Source organism: Thunnus thynnus, chromosome 15 (genome assembly GCF_963924715.1).
Source record: "Thunnus thynnus chromosome 15, fThuThy2.1, whole genome shotgun sequence".
In the NCBI taxonomy this organism is placed as follows: Eukaryota; Metazoa; Chordata; class Actinopteri; order Scombriformes; family Scombridae; genus Thunnus; species Thunnus thynnus.
Genome location: NC_089531.1, coordinates 4753957 through 4776557, shown reverse-complemented (window position 1 = coordinate 4776557; position 22601 = coordinate 4753957). Strand labels below are relative to the sequence as shown.

The following is a 22601-nucleotide window of genomic DNA, read 5'->3' as shown; positions in this document are numbered from 1 at the left end:
GACTGCCTCAAGAGCTAAAAAGCTCTAATCTGGCAGGAGGACAGCTTACACAACCCAGTAAACAAGCTACTTGTGAGCACATGTGACTTTTGTTTACCAGCAGTGGTTCTCTTTTTATGAAGCAGTGTGAAACTATAAATATATAAATAAATACAGATATGCACCATAATAAAGTTTTACGCTTTGGGTCACACCAAATACAAACAGTAGTGGCAGCTGTAAATATTTATGTTTGTTTTAACCTACTTAGAGTGACAGACGGGAGGGGTTTATCACAAAGATGCCATCAGGGGACTTTCCAAATGACAGAACCGTGAACTTTACTGACACTGAAATGCTTCTCTGTGACTGTGACGCTCCTTTTATTGTAATCTGCAGTAAAGCTGGCACCGGGGCACCAGATTAGCACCAGCAGCAAACAGCCAAATGCTGGTAAAATATGCAAGTGGCTGGCGGATTCGCTTCACTCACATGCCCCCCAAAAAAACAATGTTAATCTGTTGAGCGGCTGGTAAAATTTGAACATTTATTAACCATTTGGTCGGTGGATAAAAAAGTCAATTTTGCAGCCTGACTGGCTTGATCAGACCACAACAAATCCTCATCATCACCTCTCTTTGATGGGGCACGAACACACACAGTCACACCTCAGAGAGCTCACCTTGAAGTTTCCTTTTATCGGCCATGACTGATGACTAGGATGATGTCTTCATGCCTTCTTTCACTGCGGAAAACAAGAGAAAAACAACAATAAAAAAAACGATCAGACTGCTGCATTTGCATTAAATAGAATTTAAGGGAATAAAAAGCAAGAGAGTGGTGGGGAAAAGGGAGGGCAGAAGGAGGGGAAACAGACAATCCAGCAGATCCAAAAGTGCAGCCGAGCTTGACCTTCGACCTGGCGATGGGATCCGATAACTGGTTCGATTTTGATTCCCGATCGGCAAAAAAACATCTGTATTCGTTAAGCTCCGACTCCAATAAACGGTAGCGAATGGAAAACATATAAATAGAGGCTTTTCATTCTTTATCGACTGACTCGGGTTAAAGTGACTGAGTTCTCTGCAGCTGGTGTCCGGATTCAGCCAAAGATTGTGTGCGTGTGAGTGAAAAGAAACCATCGTACCAGCATGAGTTTTTGTTTTTGGAGTTCAACAGAGACCAGCAGAGTGGCGACTCTTCTCTGGAGAAACGATCATCATGTCAATTAAAGAATCTAACAGTTTGACTTCAACTTCAAAGAGTTCTGCATCAGGATTTTCATTATTTGGAGCAAGTAGCTCATGAAGTACAATAACTGAAGGTGTTGGATACATTTAATCAACATTTCATATATTATTCTGTTAATCTCATTTTCAGGTTGTGAACATTAATCAGTTTACCACTAAAAACTGTCGTGTTTCTGACTTCTTAGCCAACAAGAAGTGATTTCTTTTACTTGTAAATGTTAAAAGCTAAACCTAATAGAGCTGCAACGATTAGTTTTTTGATTTTTTTATTTTGATAATAAGAAAAAAAGTCCAAATCATCTGATTCTGACTGTTGTTTGGGACAAAACAAGACATTTGAAGACGTCATCTTGGGCTTTGGGAAACAGTGATTTTTCCCCATTTTATGACATTTTATGGACCAAACAACTAATCGATTAATCAAGGAAATAAACAAAAGATTAACCGATAATGAAAAATGAATGAAAATGATTCAAAAGGATTCGATTAGTGGATTCGTTACATGATTTGATTTTGATAAAATGCCGTCAAACCCCGTCACTACTTTTGGCCTCTAATATCCCGACAGAGTTCAAATAAAAACTCATATTTCCGTGATGTTCGATGCATTCCAGGAGTTGTTTCCTGTTGTGAATCAACTTTCCCTGCAGAACATCTACATCAGCTGGTAATTTATACACTGGAACGACTCTTGACAAGCCGCCAGAGAACAAGTTTGAACTTGTTGCACTTGATGCCACATTTCCACTGGTTCAGTTTAACACGTTTCAGCTGTACTGTGGCGTGATCGCGAGCTGCGTTTCCTCTGCGTCCTATCAGCTGATTCTGAGCCACTGACACCAAAAACCTGATGTTGACGGTTGATGTTTCGGTTTAATAGATTTGGGGGTTTTTTTTGGGAATCAAACTCCAGTAAAGTAGCTGAATAGTTCACCAAACATGGAAGTAAGATAAATCCAACAACTTTTTCTATTCAATGACACTGTCATTAGTGGTGATACTGGTACATGATGCCCTTATTCTGAGCAGATTACAATTAAGTAATCAGGTTGAACAGGTATGACAACACTTGTTTTGTGGACATACTTTAGATGGCATGAATTATGCACTAATAAATGGCAAGTGAGTTTCAAACATGTGCCATCAAAGCTCAATAATCAGTAGGTAGTTATTCTTAAATTAATCTCTACACATTGACCAAATGTCTCTAAATAAAACTAATGGAGTCCTGATAATAATTCCACCAGAAAACTAAATAAAACTGGTTAATTACAGTGAGAATAAAACAAACACCTGCGATTGGTTCAAGATGGACGGAGCGCTCAGTAGTATTTTTTACGTAGTTTTTGGGTACCAACCGAAATGCGTTTGTAGAGCTGCAACGATTGGTCGATCAACAGAAAATTAATCATCAACCGTTTTGATAATCTAATAATCGGTTCAAGCAATTTTTGAGCAAAAAATGGCAAAAATTCACTGCTTCCAGATTCCCAAATATGAATATTTACTGGTTTTCATACTCTGCTATGATAATAAAAAAACACTGGGAACTTTTGATGGATATTTTGCACAATTTACTGGCATTTTACAAACCACACAAATAATGGAGAAAACAGTTGGAAGATGAATCGATAATGATGTGTCCGTATCACCGAGTTCGCCTGTTCAGAGCTGTAATCTTGTTCTTGAATCAGATAAATCCTGGCTTTAATCTAAATTTAGACATTTTTATTTAAGTACAGCTGCTTATGTTTAGAGTCATTTATATTTCATAAAGTACTGCTCTGACGATCGCAAACCAGGACTCTTTGAACTTGAATCGACACTAGTATTGAAAAACGTCAAAGGATATCCAGCTGTAGATCTAAAGATTACTTTGTTGTAGAAAGTCAATACTGTGAAGAAAAGTTTTAAGGATAAATGATTAAAAGGTGCAGATGTTCCTTAATGTTGGTTCTTCCAAAATAAAATACTAAATAAAACCTGCTTTCTGTCATTAATTTAGATGACAGTAGATATGATTTGATTGAAAGATTATAAACCGTGATAACATTCTTCATTCAGTGTCAGTCTGCATCAGTGACAGTCTGAAGTCCATCTGACACACAGTTGAGCTGATAAACTCTAATATTCTGCAGCTTCTTACTTTTGCTTTCTGTTTCGAACTGTTATCAGCTGTGAACATGTGCTTTTAATTGCACAGTAGAGTCGGGTCACGCTGCAAAACGAGGCGATATAAGGTTCCTCTTGTTTGGGATAAACATGTGAATACAGACCTTTCTGTAAAAGCAGCTCACGACTCGACGTTTCCTTTCACCGTGCGTTGGGATTGGACTCACATCAAACTGAAAAAGGATTAAAAGTTTTCCCTTCGACAAAAGCATGTAGAGCGTAGTTGTTGTTGTTGAACTGACTGAAAGCTGACATATTTTCAGTCTGAGGTGAAGTCAATAATGTCATCTCAGCGGGGCCCGGTTATCAGGTTCGGACACAGGCCATTAAACAAAAGCATTTCTGACTGTGCTGGAAGAGGAGAGAGCGACTTGTTAATGAGGCTTTCCTGACGCGTACCCGGAGGAAAAGTAGAAGAGCAAATAAAATGTCTCCATTTAGCCCCGAAACACTCCGGGAGTTTAACTCTTCATTTGGTTTGCTGGAGGTTTGTTCGATGAGTGAACGAACACAGGTGTTTTCAACATCTGTTATACATTTTTTTGAATAAAGATGCTTTGAGATGTGGTTTGTAGGTTCAAACACAAAGAAAACACCAGTCATTTTTAGTTATATTCGTATTGTTTCGCCCTTACACCTACTTTATATTCACTGTAATCATTTTTCAACAAATGCTAAAAGCTTTAATTCATTTTTTTGTGTCAAATCTGTCAGTCACTGCCGCTGTTATCAATACGCAGAGTGAAATGTGGCTGCACCGTATTGATAATGTTTTGTAGGGTGACACAGGTTTAGATGTGCAGTAATTTCTTATGTGTGGTGTAAAAACATTCACCTGAGGGACAAATAACCCTCAAATAAAAAAAAAACTAATTACACCTCATTAAGTCGCCTCATTTATCCGTCTATAAAAGTTGTTTTTCTTTCAGTAAAGGAATGAATTTCAGGAGATGAGCCTTGAGATCTTTAAATGTGCTTGTTGTGTGCAGACGTCAGAATAAAAAGGAGGAAGACGACCTACGTGACCGACTGAAAGGAGAGTGATGAAATCTTTTAAATAAGAGGGTCAATCTGAGGATGGTGTCACAACACGCTGCGGTACGATATGACGGCAGGACGATAACAAGAGAAATCTCAGTGAGTGAAGAAGACAATGTATCTGTCACATATGTGGTGTGATCCTGGTATCAGTCGATCAATATCACAAGAGAATGATGCTGCGATATCAGTATATCTGAGAAATTATTCATTATTATTATTTATCGTCTCTACACAAACGTAATGCTACATTTTAATGTGGCTCACTTATCATCAGCCTTAAATTTGACCAAAATCTGTCACATATTTTTAATTCTAGGATTGCAAATTGTTTTATCTAGATGATATTCATGATTAATTGATAATTTATTAATTGTTGGTAAAGATCCCCTCCAGACGTTTTAAGATGTTGAATAATATTTTGTGTCTAATTAAAAAAAAAAAAAGTCCATTTATCTCTTTAAAATCCTTATAATCACATCTCCTCCTTCTTCCTCATTAAAAACTCCAGAATCTATGAAAATGTGAATATTATTCATTTCAGAAGTTTGTCTCCTGCTTCACTATAAAGTCCAGTCTCAGCGTTTGTGCGCTGGAGGCTTCAAGTTTCCACATCACACTCGTGTAAGTTGTTTACTGGACTCCGATTGGCTCCAAACTAGTTGTGATGTCACAGATGTAAGGTGTGAACAGAGGAACTTTCAGTAGATGAACATGAAAACAGCGTTTCAGCACATTCATCATCCTGCACAGTGAAGCTCAAACATCAAACTGTGGGAACAAGAAGAAAAACACATTTTTAAGTGGACGTTAATAATTTAACCAATTAAAAACAAGTTAATTGACAATGCATGTTTCTCCCATGTAGCCCGCGTTTATTTATACTTTCCTTTGCAATTCAGTCGCTACGCAGGAATAATCTGTCTACGGGAAGAAGTAATGCAAGATGAAGTGGATGAAACTTAGTCCAGTGTGAGAGAATTACTTACTAAAGGAGACTCAATGTAAATATTTCAACACCATCTTAAATTACTGCTCCAGTACGTCGTGTACCGTCGTCTACCGCCTGAAAACTCAACAGTCTCAGTAGGGGTGCGCCGTATCGTATCGTTCATGATAATATCGTGTAATTTTTAATATGATTTAAAAAAAAAGATTCATATTGTTATAATGGAAATATTCTGATGTAATGGCTGAAAGCAAAAGTAACATCGCTACCGGCTCCACAGCGGAGGAGGAAGTTTCAGAAAGAGGAGTGACTTCATCAGTGAGGAAGTGGTTTGGTTATAAAAGATCAGATGTACAACAAACTACTGTAATATATAAGAAGTGCAAGAAGATTCTAACAACAAAAGGGGAAATACAACAAACTTATTTCATCACCTCAAGCGGAAGCATCCGGTAGAGTATGACGAGGGCCAAAAAATCCCGCCAGTATTTTGTCGTATCATCAAGAATATCAGAATCGCAGAAATACCAACCCCTAATTCTCATCACCGTCATCCCATCAAACTATCGTATTGGTGTTAGCTAGGAGACGCTGTAATGAAGCGTGCCCAGAGACGATCACGCAGGTGCTTTATGATTAAGAACGACGTGATGCCTATAAACACGCTGAAGCTACAACCATTTAAGGTTAGAGCGTTTCTACGAAGCGTCATCCGACCGCGTCTGAAGGCAAAAGCATTTATAGCTTCAGAACGGCCACAGAGGTGGGAGAATCGCAATAATTGTTCTAATCAGAATGACGTTATATATTTCCGGATCGTCTCTCATCGTGGGCCTTCATGGTGTTGCAGTCGGTCATGAAAAGTGACAGAAGAGAGCGTGAGGGTTTAAACCCTGCCTACTTTCTCACCTCCGCAATAATTGTTGGTTTGGAAAAGTTACGAAAATTTACGGATGCACCTCCCCGACCCAACACGATGTTGGAAAACTGTCAGGGAGGGGAGTTTCAGATGCTGAGTGACCATCCGAAAAGCACTTTAGATGACGCCTTTAGCGGCCAATGATGTATCCGTCCCAGTTAAGTAATTTTCAGTTAACACTGTTTTAAACATTGATCGAAGAAAATATGTCGATTTAAGAGTTATTATATCTGTAAGTTGATTTACAATATCTTGTACAGCTGTGTCGATCTCTTCCGCGTTTAGCTCCATTTTCATGCCGATTTCCCTGTTGCCATTTTTCTGCCTCTGGCACAGGAAGATGCCGCTCTGAACAGCGCTTAGATAACTCTGATTGGCTCGGTTGTTTGTCCAACTGAGGAAACAGACGTCGATAAGCACAACAGCAGACCTACTCGAGTCGCTGCGGGCAGCAATCGAGAGGTCTGGTTATCTGGAACCAGGCTAGTTTGTTTTTGTTTTTTTTTGTCTTTTAATGGGATTTGTTGACAATAAATAAATTATAAAATACTGTCAGTCATATCCTTTCATTTTGCACACATCACCGGCCTATACATAGTATCAATGTGATCTGTAATATATTACCATACTGGTACCCATGTATTGATAATGTACCACATGGGAATGTATCTCATTTATGATGTATTCACATATCAATTATTACTCTCTTGTATCTTTAAATATTAAAAGCTTTCAGAAATTAGGCTTTAATGCAGCCATACACTTTAAATGTTTTACATTATTTGTTTTGATGCTTTTATGTTTAGTCTGACGTGTTATAATCTGGTCTGGAACAAACATGATTTCTGTATTTTTTCCAGTTGAGACGAGAAATAAACTTGAAACCAATACAGCGAACATCAAAACCTGACTTTAACACAATCTGACACACAGCTCACCTGCATGTTCCTGTTTAACTGCATCTTCTGCTGACTAACATTAAAGAAAACTGGGTTAAACTAGCTTCAACATTACTTTTCCAAACAGGTGCACACACCGTCAGACAGGCCCCCTCGTCCTGCTAACACACATCCACACTGACCCGCTGAGTTTGGACCAACTGAAGACACTTTTACTGCCTGTTTTCTTGAGCTTTTTCTCCTTAAAAATATAAAAACTACACTGGTCTCGTTACTCGCTAAACCAAACAACCAGACGGTGCTTTCGGACCGCGAGACAAACATATATCAGACCGGGATGTTTATAAACAATGAGGGCATCATTAGTGCCAACAGCAGCCAGTGGGCACCAACATCCGAGCAGATACTCTTCAAAACAAACTCCAACTTACCCGCCGCGACTCCGGAGAAAAAGTTTTCCGTTTTAAAAATAAAAACCCCTCCACTATAAGTTGGTCTGTTGAGAGTGTGCGGAGCTGCAGCTTCCCACCGGCTGCGATATTTGATGTTGGGAGACACAATTTGGAAAGAGGAGAGAGGCAGAGAGAAAGGGGGGGAAGGCAAATTAATTCATCACATTTGGCTCTGCAATCAATTTACCTGGATTTTTCCGAGTTACGATTTCTTTCCTCGGTGGCCGCACTCCGGTAAATCTTCAGTGATTCAGTATAAAGGCTGTTTTTCAAAAAAAAAAATTGTCAATTCTTCTCGCTAAACAATCAGTCCGCACATCCAAGATGGCTACCAGGAACACCTCCTCCTCCGATGCCCTGTTGGACAGGAGTCCCGCCCACCTGGCCTGTGATTGGTCCGCTGAGGAGCCTCCGCGCTTCTATTCGTCAAAGCCAGCTGTCAGTCAAGAGAGGCTGGTTTTACTACTTCCAGCATAACTCCCGCTATGATTGGACTGTTTGGAAAGGTGAAAGGGTAAATTAAATTTTGGTTTATGAACGTCCCCCCCCTCCTCCCCTCCCTCACCCCACCACCGCTGTTAGCCACAAGGTGTTCTGGGAAATGGAGTTCACCTCTGCTTTTAATAGTGTGGATTTAGTACATGAAATTAATGAATATGGCCATATTTATGAAAAATTCTTATCCAAATGCTTTATCAGTTTATTCGATTAACAAAGTGTCACTACTCAATTAGTTTTTAATGCAGATACCTAAAAAATAAAACAAGTAAAACAAACATAAGCCTATATGTAACATATTTATCGATTTATTAGCCTATACTGTATCATGTAAGATGCAACAAAAAAAAATATTTGTCAATTAATCACTTGTCAACATTAATTAATTATCAAGAAATGGTACAAGATTGCCTGTTGGTAAAGTTATTGAACCTCTTACAAAAAGGTTTAATAATAGTTGTACTTTTTGTAACAAAAATATCAAAATCAAATTTTTAAAAATGTTTTTGTTTGTTTACTTAACAGGGACAGTACAGGTAAACAGTGTTACACAGCAATGTAATTTATATGTGAGACATCTAACTGAAACAAATGTACACGTTACAATATCTAGACCAGCAAATTAATGAAATAGATTCAGGATAAAAACAACAGAGCAGATTAAACAGACTATGTGTATAAGCATGTTTACATGTGTGGTGTTTAAGCCATTGTTTCACTTGTGTATTGAAAATGTAAAAGGATTAGGATTAGGATGATGTTCAAGGCAAGGCAAGTTTATTTGTATTGCACATTTCAACAACAAAGCAATTCAAAGTTCTTTACATAAAAATAAATAAAAAATGAATTACATGAACATAAAGGGCGTCGAGACAAAATGTGAAAGACACACGTCATTTAAATACAAGTTAAAATAGAATAATACAGATAAAACAGGGGAGTAAAAGTTACACTGTAAGAAATGAGTCAAAAGCCTCAAATTTGGTTTAATAAAAGGCAAACAGCTGTAGTTTTCTGGGAGTTTGTTCAGATATGTGGAGCATAAAAACTGAACGCTGCTTCTCCAGGTTTAGTTTTTACTCTGGGGACAGAAAGCAGACCTGTCCTAAACCACCTGAGAGGTCTGGATGGTTCATAACGTAGCAGCAGATCAGAAATGTATTCGGGCCCTGAACCATTCAGTGCTTTATAAACCAACAGCAATATTTTAAAATCAATTGTTTGACAGACAGGAAGCCGGTGTAAAGATCTGAGAACTGGAGTGATGTGATCCACTTCCTTAGTCTTGGTGAGGACTTGAGCAGCTGTCTGATCGACTTTTTAGAGAGAACTGTAAACACACCATCACAGTAGTCGAGTCTCCTGAAGATAAACGCATGGACAAGTCTATTCTTCTTGAAAGAGAATACAGAAAGAGACGACTGTACTTTGAAACTACAGTTACCACCTGCTGCTCCCTCAGCTGTGGCTCCTCTGGTATAATATCTTTTCATCAACTGACAGGTTATATCTGGGGAACAGCCATTTATGCACTATATATAGATTTTATTCATGAGAACTTGGTTTTTTTGTATCATGACAATAGGTTTGACTATCTTTTACTGTATGTACTCAAACACTCTTTAGGAAGACATAAAATATCGTCCATTGCTCCGTTTAATAGAGACACTGTTGTCTTATTCAGGAAATTCCTTATTCATAAAGCCAAATACATCAAAGTACAACCTTTAGTCACAGTCTTTTAAAGAGAATTAGTGTCAAAAATGTCTTCGCTAAAAATTACAGAAGCGATCCTGCTAGAAAGCTATTAACACTATTTCATGAATTAAATTTGCGTCAGTGGTTTTATGTTGTTGAGTAACGTTTTAATGCTTTAATCCTTTCTGTTTCTTTTGACCTCATCATGCGATTTCATTGTGGAACTAAATCAGAGCTCACTTAATACTTTCTGGTTTGATCATTGCTACACATGTAATAAATGAATAAACCAGACGCCCTGAACGACCTTTGACCCCTGATGTCTGCAGAAACCATGTCAGTAACACGGTGGCGTTTCCTCTGTCATTATTCCCATATAGACAGTAGGGGTGTGCCTGAATACAAATACATTATTTGGCAAAGCACAAATAGTGGGTTTTATACGAATATTTGTTTCATACAAATATTTTAAAAAATATTTGTTGGGGGTGTTCCCCAGAGATGAAGCTGAGCTACTGACACAAGCAAAGTGCTTCCAATGGACTCTCCATAACCTGTTGTTCCACTTCTCCTTTCCACAAAGTTAGGTTGTAAAAAATAGGCAATAAATGAAAAATGCAAAGCAATAATCACCTTTGAAGTTCCTCCCTACACATTACACACTGTGCTGTCTCTGTGTTATGGGTGTATAAATAGGTAGAGGTCTGTCTGCAATGAGGCGATGAGTAAAGTTTTAGCTCAGTAGTCAACACAGTCTTCTATGATCTGGGAGACTCCAGTTCCAGACCCGATGTGGGGACCTCCTTTGTGAGGTAGTTTATTCATGAACACTTATTGTAACAATTTTAATTTTCTAAAACAAAAAGTGAAATAAAAACAAAAACAGGATTTTTTTAAAGCCTCTTTCCACTTTTATTCGAATACAAATACAAATAATTTTGCTGCCTCAACAAATACAAATACAAATACAAATGCTGGGATCTCTGCACATCCCTAATAGACACATAATGTAGTGATCTAAGAAAAGATTTTGATTATGATTAATTAAACTAACCACTTCATTGTTAACTGGTTATTGCGATTGATGAAAATGGCCTGTTATTGATCAGTCTTTGAATTTTCTATTTTAATAGACGATAGAAATTTGCTTTTTTTGTATTTTCAAGGTCAAAGGACAAAGTGTATAGACAGAAAATCAATATGTATTAATGTATTTCTCAATGCAAACACATTATATTACAAATGGCAGCTTCATCTCTTGTGATAAATATAGTTTTTTGCATCACTTTGAGAAATGAGTCTAATTTTGAACTGCATCACAAGTCTGTTTACACTATACGACCAAAAGTATTTGGACACCTGAACTTTACACCTGTACAGGATTGTTGAACATGTCATTAGCATTAATATAACTGCCTCCACTCTTTCTGGGAGGGCTTTCCGGAAGATTTTCTCCCGTTTGTTCAGCCACAAAACCATTAGAGACGTCAGCCACTGATGCTGGGACATACTCTGACCCGCAATCAGGTCATCATAAAGGCGTCGGATGGGTGTCTCCTGTCTCCATTTTTGTTTACACCAAACTATTTCTTTATGGACGTAGCTTTGTGCATGGGGTCGTTGTCATCTTGAAACAGGAAGGGCGCATCCACAAACTGTGGCCATAAAGAATGCTATTGTCTAAAATGTTATTGTTTGCTGTAGGATTAAGATTTGCCTTCCTCGGATCTAAGAGTCTCGGATCATGAAAAGAATGTCAGCACACGTTTGACCACAGTTTACTTTAAACTTTTCAAATACCTTCCTGGGATTTTAATTCAGACACAGAAACACATTTTGAGTTAAAATGCCTGTTTGAAATGAAAGGTTTTATATGTTAGAAGTCTATTTTAAATATTTCATAAAATATACAACACATCCTAAATAAAAATTTCCCTACAATATAAGTTCTGCTTTGTGGTGAGCTTTTCTGGATCACGTAGTGTCTCCTGTGGTTTGTCATAAGTGAACCGGTGCAGTATCACCTTCGTCCACTGGAGGGAGCTGCAGCCTGCTGTTAAACATGTCATACAGTATATGCACAGTGCACTAGTATTGCTGTAACTACTATTAAAAAAAAAGATTAGAAGTCTAATTTCGTTCTCCAGCCCTTCATCAATTTTAATAACAATTCAAAGGATGTTTTCTCAGCTGAATCACTGTTGCAGAGCCTTGATAAGAGCATCTGTTAAATGTTTGAAATGTGACAAACTGTGTAACTTATCATGTCTAAGCAGGCAGCCAGTCTGCTGTCTTATTATTGCTGATATTCTCTTCTGAACTCTGGATTCAAAAGGTTAAATTAATACTTTCATTCACAAATTCTCATCAATCACATCCTGACTTTAAAAAAAAAAACCCAAAACAATCACACGTCATTTACTTTATTCCATTTAGTGACATTTTAAGCTTTGTTATCATATAATTCAACATAAATACATTCATGTGACCAACTTAAATACAATATGTAACTCAGGCATTAGATACATGAACAATTTTTTTCAATAATATAAATCAAATGTACATATTGTGCAAACAACTATAAAATACTGTCAAAAACTCATAAAGAAAATAAATATTTCTCTCTCATCAGATAGAAAACAAAAGGTGAAACTAATTAAAGGCCACTCAAACAAAAATCTGGGATCTTTCATTACAACCAGATCAAAAATATTCTTCCATAAATTAAAGACTCTTTGTCCTTCACTGTTTGTATACCTGCTCTAAAACATGATTTCAGGCATGGAAACTAAATCAGTTCTCTCTGAGGTGAAAACTTGTGTCCAATAATTCACAATATTTTGCATCTTTAACCTACTGTAGTTAATTCCTGAGGTAAAGCAGTAAGTGACTTCAAGTAACTTCAACCTCCAGTGAAAAAGACAAAATCATATCCCTGCCGACTATAAACAGCTGCACAATAAATTCAATGAAAAACAAGCAGCATGTTGTCAGAAATCTTAAACTATATTCAAACTAAGTTAATCCTGTGATTTGGCTTCTTGACCTCATGTTTCTAATCTTTTCTTCTTATGTTCAAGCAATGAAAAAAACAAACAAAGCCTCAACACTATATCTGAAGTGTGCAAACCACCCCAACGAATTTAACCTTTATTCTTCTCCTCAGTTCCTGAACCTGTAGGAGATCGGCAGCAGCTTGTGAGTCTTCTTCATGGCCTGGACTTTGGCGTGCGTCTGATCGTCCATCGTCTTGTAGCACCGCCGGGCGTAATCTAAAAGTTTCTCCTTAGACGCCTCGAACTCCCCGACCTCCGCCACCTGCAGATGTGGAAAATGAAAAGGGTCAAGAGAGAAACCTAAACAAATGATTAGATTCATCTGGCCTCAACCTTTTGACCTTTATAACTAACTAACTCACTTTAGAAATGTTCAGAAATGTCTCAAAACAGCAAACTTTACTTTCTCCAAAGCCTCAACTAAATTACAACCCTCATTCATCTGCTGCACTCACTGAGTCGCTCTGAATCAATTTAAAGCAAATAATTGCTTTTCAATAATTTCCCCCAAATTTTTAACTGCAATATAAATTGCAATACGGCACAGAGACTGTTAGACATTTAAGCAGCGAGGGAACATTTTGTTAAGAGAACAGAGAAACCCTCCAATGACAGTTTCTTTAATTTTAAACCTGCAATGTTTAGTTGATTAGTACATTGAGTCCATTAATGAATCATTTTAGTCATTTTCTAAGCAACAATGCCAAAAATTTGATAGTTCCAGTTTCTCAAGGTGAGATTTTGTTGCATCTTCTTGATCTTACATCATGGTAAACTGAATATTTTTGGGGTTTCAGACTGTTTGGTCGGACAAAAGAAAACATTTGAAGACATCACCTTGGAGACTGGGAAACTGGAAATATTTCACAGTTTTCTGATGTTTTATAGACCAAATGTTTAATTAATTAATTAATTGAGAAAAAATAATCAACAGATGAACTAATAATGAATAATAATTTAAATGAATGACCAGAAAATGTGTTCAGTGTACAGTTTTATGTGTAGGATCCATTTTAAGCATCATCCAAAGATTAAATAACTAATTTCAAAACTTCATTTATTAATTGTGATTTAAAAAAAAAAAGAAAGAATTTTACAGCCCAGAATTAACTAAATTAGAGTTGAAACGATTCATCTGTTAATCATTTTGTTAATCAAGAGAAAAGCAATTATTCTGATAATCGAATGACTGTTTCAGTCATTTTTCAATCAAAAATGTCAAACATTTCCTGGTTGCAGCTTCTCATATGTGACCATTTGCTGTATTTCTTTGTCACATTTGACAGTGAATTGAATATTTTAAGGTTTTGAACTGCTAATCAGACAAAACAAGCTAATTGAAGACACCATCGTGGCTTCTAAGAAACTGTGAACACTATTTTTTCACTATTTTTTAACATTTCATAGACTAAACGATTAATCAAGAAAATAATCAGCAGATTAATAGATAATGAAAAAAATCATTAGCATTAGTTGCAGCCATGAACTAAATACTTACAACATCAAAAGGCAACAGATCTGCCATGCATAGGAATGTGGAAATTGTTATATTTCCTTTTATCATGAACAGAAACGTTTATTTCAGACCTTCTCTGGCGCCACCAGGAGCAGCTCAGCGATCGGGGAGGTGGACGCCATCGTGTTTCGGTCGACTCCGTGGATCTGGAAGGCTCGGGACATGCTCCTCACTCGCTGGTAGGTGGACAGGATCTTCTTGTAACGAATCAGAACCCCGTCTGGGTCTTTGACTGAGGAGAGAGTGAAGAGAAAACAGGAAAGAGGTATATGAGATGAGACAGATGAACATGTATCTCAGAGAGGATTACAGACAAATTAACACAGTTTCGGTTGCTGCTAAATAATCTGCAGTAATTACAGTATTTACCAGATTAAGTCACATATTTACACAGGTGGTAACTTCATAAAGACTCTCAACCTTTCTTTACTTCAAGAACACCTGCATTTATTTTCTTGAGTGAAACTTAAACATGTATTCAGATTGAACACTTTATTTTAGAGCTGCAATGATAAGTCGATGAGTCGATTAGTCATTTTGATTCTTTCTTTTAAGAAAGAAAAGCTAAACTTATCTGGTTCCAGCTTCTTAAATGTGACTATTTTCTAGTTTCTTAAGTCCTTTATGATAGTAAACAGAATATCTTTGGGTATTTTAGGTTGCATCTTGGGATCTGGGAAATTTTCTGCCATATTAAAAACCAAATGACTAAACGAGCAACTGATCGTCAGACTAATCGATAATGGAAATAATCGTTTGTTGCAGCCTGACTTTATTTGTATGAATTTGGCCACTTTTAGTTTGCATCCACTCTCATCTTTCCATTAACTTTGTATGCAATTGTGTTGTCTGTATAAAAAATAAAAAATTAAATATTTTTTGTTTATTCTGAACACACTTTAAAACTTGCACATCATTATCATTAAGCTGCTTGGTTTAATACATCAGGACGAATCATTCTGGGAAACAGTATGAAGGAGGTTTGTCACATGACTCTCACCTCTCTGCCTCTCCCTGCCGTGGGTGATCCTAAAGATCCTCCTCATCTTCATCCTCGGCTCTCCTTTGGCTCGTCCTCGTCCCTTCTTCTTCGAGCCCGTCTCCACCGACGAGTCGTCCTCTTCCTCCCCCTCTTCCTCTTCCTCCATGTACTCGTCCTCGGTGTAGTATTTATCCTCCTCCAGGTGAAACTCCTGCTTGACTGTAGCACAAAACTGTCGTCATGTTTCGAGTCTGTCTCCATTTTAGTTTACAGTGTGATATTTGAAACCTGCTGAACTGCAAATTAGTTCAATAATTCTAACATATGAAAGTGGTTCCTCACCAGGGATGGCAGTGCTGCGGCGGGTCCGAGGTCCCGGTACCTGCAGGCGTTTGAGGGTCATTCCAGACCTGGTGGTCATGGGTGAGGGAGGGGAGGGAGAGATGACGGGCTGGACATTCACAGCATGTTGGGGGTCTCCACACCACTCTGTCACTGTTCATAATAATAATGATAACAATATTTATTTTTCAGTGTAACTAATCAACAGAGTGCGGAGCCCGAGAGAGGCCATGGAGAAAAAAATAACTAATTTGTGCTTCTGATTTTTAACGCCATCCCTAGTTCCGGAAAACACCCTCACTATGGATCAACCTTCATAAGGTTTTATTGATCTTGGACTAAGATGTGTGGATAAACTTCAACTTCAACACTTTGTTATCTCTGAAATCCCTTCAATGTAAAAAAAAAGCTTTTATGCTCCTCAGGATGTCATCTGATTCATAAAAACTCAGGATTTGGGTTCAGGATTGCTAACAAACCTGAAGTAAATCAAACAAGTTAATTCAACATACATCAGCACGTAAAAAAGTAACTAACGTTACAGGGCAAATGTCTTCCTCATCGCTTTCTTCAAACTTCCTGCTGATTGAAGGCGTTTGGTGCCCTCTACAGGAAGGGAACAAGCAAAATAGATAAATCGAGAACACTAATTACACAACATAACTTATTATATTATTATAATATAAATTATTAAATCAAAAGCACAAATTTGTTTGTTTTATCCTCAATGGTGCCCCCCCGGCTCCATATCAAAGCAAGAAAAGATGAGAAAATGAGGTTCACGAAGCCAAAATAACTCAAGTGGTCTGTGACATCATCTAAAATAAACCCCAAATATCAGATGATAAACAAAGACACAAATCAGATTTAAAAAAACAACAAATAAACATATTTTAATGTTTGTCTATTAATTTCATTTTTTTGTCTATGGCTGCCAATTTTCTATATTTTTCATATTGTCAACAAATCTCCTGTGTAGAGCCAAACAAACAATGAATTGATCTACTTACAAGTATTGTGTGTGTATCCAAAGCCTGATATTTCTTATTAGCCACACCGCTGCACTGGGTGACATGTTCCTTCATTATGAAGAGTTTGGTCACGTTAGTTTGTTTAGAAATGGCTCCAAAGACTAATAACAGCATCACATTTTCAGTCTTAGGAGAGTAGTTCTGTGTGAGGCGGAAGCCACTGAGCATGTTCTGTTTACAGAGCTTCACTAGCTTGTTGTGCTACAAATCACAACCTCTTGACTTTGCACTGAAGTTCTTTGAGAAATTTATAATGTAGCACAAAGTCAAGAGGTTGTGATATGTAACACAACAAACTAACATGACCGTAATCTTCATGGTAAAGGAACATGTCACCCAGAGCAACAGTGTGGCTCACTGACGTGTTTTTAATAGTTTTTGGACAACAACGGAGGTCTACAGCACATGAGATTTGTTGACAATAAGAAAAATATAGAAAATCAGCAGGCAAATCCTTTAAGTGCTTAATAAGTTGGATGTGTTTCCTGATGCCTCACCCTCCGGACTCCTCATGCTGACGATGAGGCGGTCCAGCTGACAGCGCAGGAAGTTGCGTTCCTCCTCCAGTTCCTCAATGTGCTTCTGCAGCCAGGTGTTCTTCTCCAGAGCGACGTACAGGTGAGCCCGCAGGTTAGAGACCAGGATGAAAGGGCTGTACTGAGAGTGAGGAGACTCCTGCACCACGGGCACTGCAGGAGAGGAGAGTTAATAAACATGGAGAAGAAAAGAAAAGTGAAGCTATTCAAGATGAATTTGAGAAGGATAATACAGTAGACTTAAGGAAAAGAAATGAATCTTTAACTTCAATATTCCCCATAAATACCATTACAGTTAGATGTTATATTTACAGACATATATGTGTCATACGATATTGAAATAGGTTTAGACCCTTCATAATGCACTTACAATGTAAGTGATGAGGTCCAAAATCTACAGTCCTTGTTTTGTGTAACATTGTATTCCAAAGTTTATCTGAAGCGAATAAGAAGCTTCAGCGTCCAAATGAGTCAAATCAAGTAGATATCTTTCAACGTCACAGTCTTTTTGGTGCCAAAGTCCCTCTTTTTGTTACTTTACTTCCACCGCAGCTCAAATGTGTCAGATATCCACTTGATATGACTAACTCAGACTGCTGAAGCCTCATATAAGCTTCACATCTACTTTTAAATGACACACTGTGGATTTTGGCCTCCATCACTTACAGCGAAAGTGCATTTAAAGGAGATCTTTTAACAGCCAGTCTGAACACCTAACTGTTGAAAAATTGTGAACCCATCCTTTTAATTTTTTAAAATATATAATCCAAATGCCACCACAGTGTGTTACTGCACATTATAAAAGTGGTCATGAATAGTAGATGTGGTGTACTGTACCGTCCATCATCTGCTGGCTGTGGTTCAGGTGATAGGCAGGCGGTCTGTCTATACACTCCTCCGGAGGAAAAGAGACCTCATAGGCATCCAGATACCCTCCTCCTCCTCCTCCTCCTGCTGCTGCAGCAGAGTGAGGCATGTAGTGCTCTAACACACACAGAAGACAATAGAAACATAAGATTCTGCAAAGCAAGTATAAGAAAGTCTTATTCTAGTTATTTTTTCAATTAATCGATTAATCTTTTAACCTATAACATGTTGTAAAATATTAAAAAATGCTCATCACAAGTTCCCAGAGAGCATAAGGTGACATCAAACAGTCCAAAACCCAAATATATTCGATGTACAATCAAATGGAACAGAAAAAAACAGCAAATCCTCACATCTGAGAAGTGGGAACCAGCTACCGTTTAGCCTATTTGGCTTAAACAGTTATCAAAATTGTTGTCCATTAATTTTCTGTTGATTGACTAATTGATTAATCAGGTAATTGCTTTAATAATAATAAAGTGTATTTATGGTAATTATGATTTACATCAGCAGTCAATAACTAAGTTACAGGAATAACACTTATATCATAGAAAATGTATCATTGAACACTATAAATCAAAGCGAGATACATTCAGGTATAAAAACGTAAATAGTTCAATTAAAAACATTTATTTTAAGATACAATTTCAAAGACGATAGTTTCAGAAATGTCCCACCATGTCTTTTCCTGATTATTTGCAGCTATTTTAAAAACAAAAACCATTATTGACCAGTCCAGGAGCTATTTTTTAGATGACTAAAACTTCAACTAAACCCTGCAGTTGCTTATTTAATTCTTTAAAAAAATGCATTCAATCATTTGGTAAGTAAGTAAAATTGTACTTATACAGCACATTTCAAAACCAAAGTTACAAAGCGCTTCATAAAAAGATAAAAGATTAGTTTTTTTTAAAAAAAGAAAGAAACATTACATGTTAGTTTCACAGTGGATGCGCCATTTGCTGTTACCTGGCGGGTTTGTATCATCTCTGGTTGTTGGAGGATTCATGGCTGAAAACTCTGTCAGGTAATCGATACTGATGAGTAATAACTACATGTAGTCAGAAACTTGTTATTATTTGTCTGCAGTTGTTCTGTAATCAGTAATACTTCTGTAATACAACCTGAAACCACCCGTTCCTGCTGCTAAACCCACTCTCCGCCAGCAATTACCTGATTATAAGTAGCCTCAACAGGTGCACCGCGCTCATTTTTTCATTTAGTTCACACATGCGCACAACGGTCCTGTCCCCTCACCTTTCCCAAAACACGTTTAGGATGCATCCGGATGCCTCAGCTCAGCTCAGACAGCTTGTTTTCTGGCTCCACAGCGACTCATATCTGCTTTCCTGAAGAGACAGAAGTGTTTCTATAGAGTTCACATGTGAAGGTTGAGAAGTAGAAAGTGTTGGAACGCGTCCAAACATTCCACCGGAAGTGTGTCACCTGTGGGCGGGGCGCAGGTAAAGGTGGCGACACGAAGAAGGTGAACACGGAAGGAGAGGATAAACTTTAAAAAGCGTGGAATAAAGAGTTTCACGCTGCAGACTGAACCACATTAACAAGTGAGTGAAAGTTGGTGTTTTACTGATGTGAAGTTAAGTTTCGAGTTTAAGTTTATAACAGATTTTTTTGTCGACGATAGTCTGGACTCACTGCGTGTGTCTTCGTGAAGCTAAATAAGATCTAACTTTTACATCCAGTCTTTGTTGAGACATTGGACAGTGGAATCAAAAGCTAATTATGCTTTGAAAATTGTGATTAAATCCATACTTAACTATATTTACACAAAAAGCAAAGTACAAAATCCTACAAAATACTTGGTGCATGCAGATAGTGTTAAATGTATTGCAATTACTACATACATTAAATACAATAAATATACTGTACTCTTTCAGCGAATCACGCATAATTATGGGTTATAAATAGGTATGTAAGAGTCACACTATCAATTATCTGTATTGGTAAAGTACAGATGTACTGGTTTAATGCTGATGTCGCTGGTTTTATCATCCAGTCATCTATTTATCCTTCACTTTCTTCCTTCTCTTCACACTTATTTTATTTATTTTTAATTATCAACATTATTATATGATTTCTGCTGCTGATCTTTGGGTAAATGTAGATGTTTTTTGTGATCTTTTTTCATTTATTACAATTATCCGTCTGAATAGTTTATCCTGTTTAACACTTGAATCAGTTTTTCAAGGTTTCTTTTAATTGTCAATATTAAAGGACAGGGAAATTCAGTTGCAGCACAAGGAATATACACTTACATATATACACAGAAGTAGCATACCGCATATATACCGACAAGTTTTTACAATATATGCAAAGTAAATGTAATATGCAAGTTATGTTTAAAAACAATCATAACAGGGTATCCAAAGCTGTTATAATATAGCATTTTATGCTAAAATACGACCATTTTCCACCAGAAAGGCTCAAAATTGTGAGTCTCCTTCATAGTTTTATACTTAAACATCGTGGACATTAAAACATTTATTGGCAGCTCTTTAAAATAAGATAATGCAGGTTTCATATCAGATGTTATAGAAGTAGTTGATAGACACCATATTGACAACACCAATTGGCATATTTCTATGTTTTAACAGATTCATATCTTCCATATATAAGTCTGACCCTGAAGTAACTGCAGGTTTCATGTGTTTCTGTGGACCTAAAGTTCCTCGATGGACCAGTAATGACCACCTTCCTTCTCTTCCTTCTCTACCAGTTTCATTATGGGCCTGTGTGATGGTTTATCCCACTGTAAACTGGCTCTGGCCTTTGCTGTGTTGATGGATTTACTGGGTGGAGCGGCCCTGCTGGTGGGAGTCTTCGCCCCTGTGGAGGTCAAAGGACAAGACTTTGGAGACTTGCTGGTCTATACTGGTATGTTGGTCAAGACAAAGAAAGTCTTCCTACCTCAGCCTGTGATCAGAACTATAAATGAGATGATATGAATGTAGAAGAAGTGACTGATGTGATCTGTGTGCAGGAGCCCTGTTCGTGCTGATGTCCCTGGGCGGATGGGTGCTCTGGTACAGCGGGAACATCGAGGGCCTGACGTCCAAGAGGGAGCTGGGACACATCGGCAGCGCCGTCGACCGACTGGCTCGCAACCTCAGCCGCAAGATCCGCACTTACAGGAGCCACCACTGACAATCCTAAACGTCCGGTGATGCCTGTGTTTGTCAGTATTAATGTTAGATACAGACACTCGGTGAAACCACATGTAACACTGAAATACGCTGAGTGTTACAAGCATATCAGAAACATTTCATAATAGATTTGCACCTGCTGTTCTGTTACATACTGTCGCCATGATGTTTTATTATGATTTGTATTTTTATTTTTTATAGTGTTTTAGATGTGATTATCATTCAATGACGCTGTGATCTCCTGTTAGATTTCAATAAAGGACTTTTTTACACATTAAAAATGTATTTATCTTATTTTTTATGTAATATAACTTAAGCTCTCTAATCACAACTAGGCACGATGTCCTTGTCTAAAAATAAACTTTCATACTTATTTAATATTAAAAACAGATTCACTCCATTGGTCAAACAACACGAATGACAATTTGATTCAATAATCACCAGTAATACAATAGATGTCAATACACATGTTCAAAGTAACAGGATCACATATAGAGATCTAAACACTGGATCATAGATTACATCACTGTACATGTAATTTTTTTTTATTATTGTAATCACACATGAATTTCCCTCAAGATTAATAAAGTATGTATAACTTTACTAATGTACATATACAGAAGTATATACTGCAATAATATTGTACTATCCTATAAATAACATGATAAATTCACCATTTGGCATTTATTTCACATTTATTATATATGCACAATAGTAATATGATATATTTATGAATTTCTACACACAATAAAAATTATATAGTTCACTACATTTTCACTTAAAATCTGTTTTTGCACATACACACACATAAACTACATTTATTTATTAGCTTTATAATACTGTGTAGCTTCCTAATTCTTGGTGTGTTTTGTAGTTCTGCATTTTTTTAAAAGTCCTATCTTTCTTTTTTTTGTTTTTATTTTATTTTCCAGCTCCAAACATCAGTTATATGAAAATATGAATCATTTCCCAATAATGCAGCAGAGTAAGAAAACACAATGGAACCATGTGAGCAGAAAAACTCCCAAAAGGTAGTTTGTTTAATGTTCAATCTGTAGTCATGGTAAATAAAATGTGTGTTTATGGTTCAGGTTTTTTTCTATGAGGCTGCACTTTAAATTATATTTACAGACTTTTAAAAAGACACAAAAAAAGTTTTTGGGTGGGGGAAGCATAGGATGGACCATTTATATAGATTCTAGATTAGAAACACAGTTTATAAACATATGTTCTTTAACTAAGTCTAATGTTAA

At 37.1% G+C, this 22601-nt stretch overlaps 3 protein-coding genes across 7 annotated transcripts in view; 1 reads left to right on the top strand and 2 right to left on the bottom strand.

Annotated features, from left to right (window-relative positions):
• LOC137198277 (CCR4-NOT transcription complex subunit 3-like) overlaps positions 1-8004 on the bottom strand; it is a 36728-nt gene extending 28724 nt beyond the window's left edge. For both annotated transcript variants that reach the window (XM_067611986.1, XM_067611985.1), the window contains exons 1-2: positions 7846-8004; positions 662-724 (exon numbers count right to left, since the gene is read on the bottom strand). In XM_067611986.1, coding sequence (XP_067468087.1) covers positions 662-686 — 25 coding nt within the window. In that variant the 5' untranslated portion in view covers positions 687-724; positions 7846-8004. The remainder of the gene's footprint in view (positions 1-661; positions 725-7845) is intronic.
• Positions 8005-12053: 4049 nt separating this feature from the next.
• On the bottom strand, positions 12054-19532 carry LOC137198275 (coiled-coil domain-containing protein 106-like). 4 transcript variants are annotated; one of them, XM_067611982.1, is made up of 8 exons: positions 19358-19375; positions 19154-19204; positions 18155-18301; positions 17279-17470; positions 15751-15903; positions 15427-15627; positions 14498-14658; positions 12054-13172 (listed from the first exon to the last, which is right to left on the bottom strand). In XM_067611982.1, the coding sequence occupies exons 2-8, from the start codon at positions 19191-19193 to the stop codon at positions 13017-13019; spliced, it is 1050 nt and encodes a 349-aa protein (XP_067468083.1). In that variant the 5' UTR covers positions 19194-19204; positions 19358-19375; the 3' UTR covers positions 12054-13016. The 4 variants fall into 4 exon arrangements, with proteins under 4 accessions (XP_067468083.1, XP_067468082.1, XP_067468084.1 ...); XM_067611981.1 differs by lacking the exon at positions 19358-19375 and adding an exon at positions 19309-19339; XM_067611983.1 differs by lacking the exons at positions 19154-19204; positions 19358-19375 and adding an exon at positions 19442-19532.
• On the top strand, positions 19466-21629 carry tmem238a (transmembrane protein 238a). The gene is made up of 3 exons (XM_067611984.1): positions 19466-19749; positions 20922-21079; positions 21186-21629. Exons 2-3 carry the CDS (start codon positions 20929-20931, stop codon positions 21347-21349), a joined length of 315 nt encoding a protein of 104 aa, XP_067468085.1. The 5' UTR covers positions 19466-19749; positions 20922-20928; the 3' UTR covers positions 21350-21629.
• Positions 21630-22601: the final 972 nt, after the last annotated feature.